The sequence below is a fragment of the Sinocyclocheilus rhinocerous genome, unplaced genomic scaffold (genome assembly GCF_001515625.1).
Source record: "Sinocyclocheilus rhinocerous isolate Xijiao unplaced genomic scaffold, SAMN03320098_v1.1 scaffold3097, whole genome shotgun sequence".
Classification (NCBI taxonomy): Eukaryota; Metazoa; Chordata; class Actinopteri; order Cypriniformes; family Cyprinidae; genus Sinocyclocheilus; species Sinocyclocheilus rhinocerous.
Genome location: NW_015645546.1, coordinates 107398 through 114352, shown reverse-complemented (window position 1 = coordinate 114352; position 6955 = coordinate 107398). Strand labels below are relative to the sequence as shown.

At 35.8% G+C, this 6955-nt stretch overlaps 1 protein-coding gene across 1 annotated transcript in view; it reads left to right on the top strand.

Annotated features, from left to right (window-relative positions):
• Window positions 1-487: 487 nt before the first annotated feature.
• Window positions 488-6955, top strand: part of LOC107706544 (intermediate filament family orphan 2-like) — a 59443-nt gene continuing 52975 nt past the window's right edge. Inside the window, exon 1 of the mRNA XM_016510290.1 lies at window positions 488-1373. Coding sequence (XP_016365776.1) covers window positions 898-1373 — 476 coding nt within the window. The 5' untranslated portion in view covers window positions 488-897. The remainder of the gene's footprint in view (window positions 1374-6955) is intronic.

Sequence of the window (6955 nt, the reverse complement as noted above, 5' to 3'; positions counted from 1 at the left end):
CAGAAAGTTTTCTGTGAGGGGTAGGTTTAGGTGTAGGGTTGGTGTAGGGTTACAGTTTGTACAGTTTGTTCAGTATAAAAACCATTACGCCTATGGAGAGTCCCTACAAGGATAGTGCACTGTGTGTGTGGTGTGTGTTCTGCAATAGAATAACCAGTAATAATGAAAATCTCTCTCTCTCTCTCTCTGTGTGTGTATATATATAATTTTTAATTTAATTTGGGGACCAATTATGACTATTAACTAACTATTAACTGTTTTTTGCCTCAAACTCCTAATTTGCTGCTTATTGATAGTTAGTAAAGTAGTTCTCCCTCCCTCTTTTAGGAGAATGAAACTCGATCCCGTCGCGCCGGTAGCGTCCGGTATAAAACAGTCCAGCGGAAGAAGAGACTGTGAGAATAATATAAGTGTGAGAGAGTGTGGAGTTCACGATCACCGAAAGCGCAGATCTAGTGTGGCGCTGCTGCTGCTGGCGGCGGGGGCGGAGAGTGCGCTGCGGATCTCCCTCTTTTAGGAGAATGAAACTCGATCCCGTCGCGCCGGTAGCGTCCGGTATAAAACAGTCCAGCGGAAGAAGAGACTGTGAGAATAATATCAGTGTGAGAGAGTGTGGAGTTCACGATCACCGAAATGACGCGCAGATCTCCAGATGTCCGGGAGTTTCGGAAATGAGCTGACACACGGACGCTGCGCTCCTCCGTTATTCCTCTCGTTATTCTCACGGAGAACATGATGTGTCCTGGAAGGATAGACAGATAATGACCGCACTGCTTGTTTCTAATCAATCGATGATACTTAGGGGCTTTTTGTACGCATGAGAAGAAGACTGCTTGGACGCACCAGCTTTGAATCGAAGTCGTTACAGCTCGCCGATATCTATTTTTGTATGAAAACATGAGCTCGTTGTTGTTTGGAGAAGGTTTTTTGGGCGGCGTGGTGAGCGGCGCGCCGTCGGACGCGGTTCCCAGAGCGCTGCGCAACGACCTGGGATCCAACATCCATGTTCTCAAGACCCTCAACCTGAGGTTCCGCTGCTTCCTCGCCAAAGTCCATGAGCTGGAGAGAAGGAACAAACTTCTGGAGAGCCAGCTGAAGCAAGCCTCCGGTCAGCCGAGGCATCAGGGCTTCTCCTTCACGCGTGAAGTCGCGGTCCAGACGGACTCTCTGGGGTCCAGACTTCCAGGCACCATCTGGAGCTTTACGCATATTTTGAGACAAGGAGAGCACGTCAAGACTGTCCAGGGACCCGGAGTCACCTGGACCCATCCGGATGGGGTCGGGGTCCAAATCGACACCGTCACCCCAGAACTGAGAGCCTTGTATAACGTTCTGGCCAAAGTCAAACGGGAGCGGGATGAGTACAAGAGAAAGTGAGTACTGTGTTTACTGCTGCTTTATCTTGCCTTGATTCTTTTTTTTTTAGGCCTGAAAGCGAGCCTGCTGCTGGTCAACGCTTCTGATTCATTGCAGCAGAATATCTTGGCAGGCAAACAGCAAATATTGAAGGGCCCAGTTCTGCACGCAGGACAGCTGGACAGAGTCCAGACAGGCCAAATGAACAGCTTCTGTGTGTATGCTGGTGTGCTTGCATGGGAAATACTTTTAAGAAGTGATTCGTTAGCACTTTCATTAAGGATATGTATGATGAAGGCATCATTTGGACAGTCAAGCTCTGGTGAGGTTCAGGAGGTTCAGGGTTTGTTTTTCCATCTGTTCGGGCAGCCGTGATCACTATTATCAAGTCACCTCTAAATATACCAATTTATTTTTCTTGCATTGCTCAGCAGCTGAAGTCCTTCTACAAATTTTGCACCTGTCTTCAGAAATATGATACGAGAAGCTTTTTTATCACAGTTGCCCAATGATTAAGTTAATTGTTTCATTCACTTTATTTACTTGATACAGAAATGACTTAATGGATGGTCAAGATGATACCAGACCATGAAAATCAAAAGAAAAAAAAAGTTTTTGCATAAATAAAATTGTCTATTTTATAGGACCATTATTATATATTTCTCACTGCAACATTATTTTCATGATAATATTGCATATTTTGCCCCCCAATCTCATTACTGTAATACAAACAAAATCATTTATTATTAATTATATTAATTATTATTTTTACATCATGGTATTATTTGTGGCACTTCTTTTAATTTATGATGATTTAAATAAAAAAATGTAATTGTGCAACAGTATTGTTTTAAGAAACTACAGTACAAATTCTGTATTACATTAATGAAAATCATAATTTAAATATATGGAACAGTAAAAGTAAAACCTCAGGATGCATTACAAGTAATACGTTTTTTTTTTTTTTTTTGCATTTACTGCCAGGTATGTTTACACATATGAGGAATTTGTTCACCAAAACAGATTATGTTTGTATAACATAACTCGTATGTATATACATACCTGGCAATAAAGCTGATTCTGATTCAGTAATAAAAATTTGAGGGTAAAATTTGCTTATTGTCCTGAAAACAGTGCTCCATTTTATTTTACTTTCAAAATATAATTTCCTATTTTTAATCTAATGATTTTGGAGTAGAAAGTGACATACATGATGACAGATTTCCAGCCTTTGTGAATGAGGTTTCTTTTGGATGTTGAATGGGTTTTATTAATGCATGACTTCTGAATGACTTCAAACACTGAGGCGTCAGAGGAGCCGCGTGAATGTGAGTATAATATATGAGTGAGTGAGTGTGTGTGTGTGTGTGTTCAAGCTGCCCTTTTGCCCAGGCATGTGCTGACTCACTAGTAAATACTGCTGCCTTACCCGTCAGAAAGCCACAGCAATGAGCACAAATGAAGGCGAGTAAAGAGGAAGCAAGCGTGTATGTCTCACATCCTGGTCATTCTGTGGGTGATTCAGAAGCTCAGTTTAACACTGTTGGTGTTGTGGGCTTGTCTTTGTCTGAGATTGGCATCAGTTATGACATCATGACATTACACAGGAACTTCAAATGGGTTGCGGACAAGTTCGAATATGAAATAGGCCAATATCTTTGTTTTCTTTGTTAGAATTTCTTTTGTATCGTCCACAGGAAGTTTACCAACCAACGAAGTTAATAAGTCAAACATAAGGGAATCAGTATATGGGAATCTATACCTATAGGCTAGTGGAAACTATGGAAGCCAGTTTCTGCCACAGGATAAATAAATAAATAAATAAATTAATTAAAAAAAGGCAATGCCGCCATTTTATTTGGAATTTTTTTCCCCCTCACAATTCTGAGAAAAAACTCAGAATTGCAAGATATAAAAATTCAATTATGAGATAGAAACTCTGAATTCTAAGAACAAATGTCATAATTTAACATAACTCGTATGTATATACATACCTGGCAATAAAGCTGATTCTGATTCAGTAATAAAAATTTGAGGGTAAAATTTGCTTATTGTCCTGAAAACAGTGCTCCATTTTATTTTACTTTCAAAATATAATTTCCTATTTTTAATCTAATGATTTTGGAGTAGAAAGTGACATACATGATGACAGATTTCCAGCCTTTGTGAATGAGGTTTCTTTTGGATGTTGAATGGGTTTTATTAATGCATGACTTCTGAATGACTTCAAACACTGAGGCGTCAGAGGAGCCGCGTGAATGTCAGTATAATATATGAGTGAGTGAGTGTGTGTGTGTGTGTGTTCAAGCTGCCCTTTTGCCCAGGCATGTGCTGACTCACTAGTAAATACTGCTGCCTTACCCGTCAGAAAGCCACAGCAATGAGCACAAATGAAGGCGAGTAAAGAGGAAGCAAGCGTGTATGTCTCACATCCTGGTCATTCTGTGGGTGATTCAGAAGCTCAGTTTAACACTGTTGGTGTTGTGGGCTTGTCTTTGTCTGAGATTGGCATCAGTTATGACATCATGACATTACACAGGAACTTCAAATGGGTTGCGGACAAGTTCGAATATGAAATAGGCCAATATCTTTGTTTTCTTTGTTAGTCTTTCTTTTGTATCGTCCACAGGAAGTTTACCAACCAACGAAGTTAATAAGTCAAACATAAGGGAATCAGTATATGGGAATCTATACCTATAGGCTAGTGGAAACTATGGAAGCCAGTTTCTGCCACAGGATAAATAAATAAATAAATAAATTTAAAAAAGGCAATGCCGCCATTTTATTTGGAATTTTTCCCCCCTCACAATTCTGAGAAAAAACTCAGAATTGCAAGATATAAAAATTCAATTATGAGATAGAAACTCTGAATTCTAAGAACAAATGTCATAATTATGAGATATAAACTCAGAATGTTGAGGAAAAATATCAGAATGACAAGATATAAACTCAGAATTCTGAGGAAAAAGTCACAAGATAGAAACAAATGTAATAAATATGAGATACAAACTCAGAATTTTGGGGGTAAGTCAAAATTGTGAGATATAAACTTAGAATTGCAATATATAAACTCAGTTCTGAAACTAATTATAATTATGAGATATAAACTCAGAATGGCAAGATATAGCCTAAACTAAATTCTGAGAAAAAAAAGTCAATTATGAGTTATGAGAAACTCTAAATTCTCAGAACAAATGTCATAATTATGAGATATAAACTCAAAAATTTTGAGAAAAAGTCTGAATTGTAAGATAAACTCAGAATTGCAAGATATTAACTCAATTCTGAGAAAAAAAGTTATAAGATGTAAACTCAATTCTGAGAAAAAGTTATAATTATGGGATAGATAGATATAAATTATAGGATATAAATTATAACTCTTTCTTGCAGTTTCGAGTTTATATCTCGCAACCCTTCTATCTATCCTCTATCTATCTTCTTCTCAGAATTGCACACTCCTAATTGAGCGCTAACATCTACGTTTTTTTTTTTTTTATCTAGCAATTCTTCTTTTTCAGAATTGTGCAAAAAGCGTGAGAATTGTGAGATGAAGTCACAGTTTTATTTTATTTATTGATTGACTTATTTACTTTTTTAATCCTGTGGTGGAAACAGGCTTCCAAAGAAAACCTTTTTTCTTGTAATCACAAGATCCAGTGTATTTTGCTCATATTAAGTATTAACCATGATGCATAATATTCTGCTCAATTTGTGCAATTACGGAAAGCTGTGCAATTACATTTCTTTGCAACTGCAATCAGCAGACTCTGCTCAGCAGAATCAAAATGACTTAAAATGGGCTAAAAAAAGCCCATAAGTAGTTGTTTACACCCTAAATTCATACTAAAATGTATCCTGATGCTCATGTGAACAGTCAAATAACGGCAATAAACTTGAAACATAAACATTGTAATTGTAAATGCTCTCGGAATACATGTCCATTATAGCTAATAGCTTCAGTGGCTTCATATCTATATGACTCCCAAAGGAATGTTGGTTAATGACGCTCAGAGATTCATTAATCTGATCATTCCATTCAATGTTAGTTAGTATTACATCTAAATAATTGTTCATTCTAAGTGCAAAATTAGGATATATAATAGGCAACATGTTTATTAATGCATTAAATGAAAACTGAATTGTGATGCAAGAGAAGGCGATGCATGTGTTTTCTGACATGCTGATCATGTAAGCGGTGTGTTAACAGGTTGCAGCATTCATTGTGCATGTAAGCTTTTCTTCTGTGTCTGTAGTTCATCCTGCTGGAGATATCTGACCCCACACTGGTCTTTAGTGCTGATGATTCCCTGTGAATCACTGGTGTGCATTACATCTCACACATATCATTTGCTCATACGTTTGGGAAGTGCAGCTACATGTCCATTTGCTCCAACCGGCTCCAACAAATTCATTACGTTGAAGGCTTAACGAATAATTAATCAGCTTAGAAATAAAAAGCTATAATGCTCCAACATAAACCAGCCCCCCAGCTATTCGAAGTTTGGGATCTGAATATCCCTATGTATTGAGTATATGTGTGTTATCTTTATATCTAAATGGATCACTAAAATATATCACTATATATCTAAGGCCACTTTTTGTTATGCCAATAATGTCTTTGCATTCTGAATCTTTATTTAGGGATTTTATTGATGCATGCAATTATTTGCATCTATCAAGAAAAAAAAAAAGAAGAAGTTGTAACTACAAAAAGATTATTGTAGTATGTTTTACATGAAAATACTACATCAGTCTTTCTCTTTAGAAATTCTTGTTTAACACTGAGTTTTTTATTTTTTTTTTACATTGTTTTAACCTAATTAATTAATTCATTAATTTAAATTATTTTTAAGGTAAAGGTGAAATTTATTTATTTGTTTATTTAATAAATCCAGGATGGTAAAATGTAAAATTGTTTAATTTCATTATTTTATTTTACTGCTGTAGATTATAATCGTGCAGCAAAGTAATAGTACATACATGCACAATTTAAGGTATATTTCCTTAATTTTTCCTAAATTTTATTTATTACATCTTTTTTAATCTAAATTAAAATGAGAAATGTGGCCTTAGCAACTAGCTAAAAATAATAATTTTAAAAAAATTGTTTTTTTATATTTTATTTTATTTCAGAAAATGTGTATTTAAATCACTGCTTCAAAAACATTTATTTATTTGTTTGTTTGTTTTTGTTTGCTTTTATTTTTAATGGTTTTAGTTTTAGTTGACTATAATAACCCTGCTAAGTTGAATATTTACTGTTTGGGGTTTGTTCAAATCAGTCTAAGTATGAGCAATAGTATCTATAGATATATAACTAATCAACCATAAACTAGTTGTCTTAGTTGTTTGTCTTTTGCTGAAACATAAGCAAAAAGCATTAAAAAATACACTGTAAAAAGAAATCTGTGACACTTACGGTAAAATACCGGCAGCTGTGGATGCCAGAACTTCACCATAAAAAATATGGTAGCAACATTTTACAATAAAAATATCACAATAAATAAAAATTCACAATAAAATACTGATGTAATGTTAATAAACCAACACATTGAACTGTTTTGAACCATTGTAATGCACTGATAACCACCAAAAACTG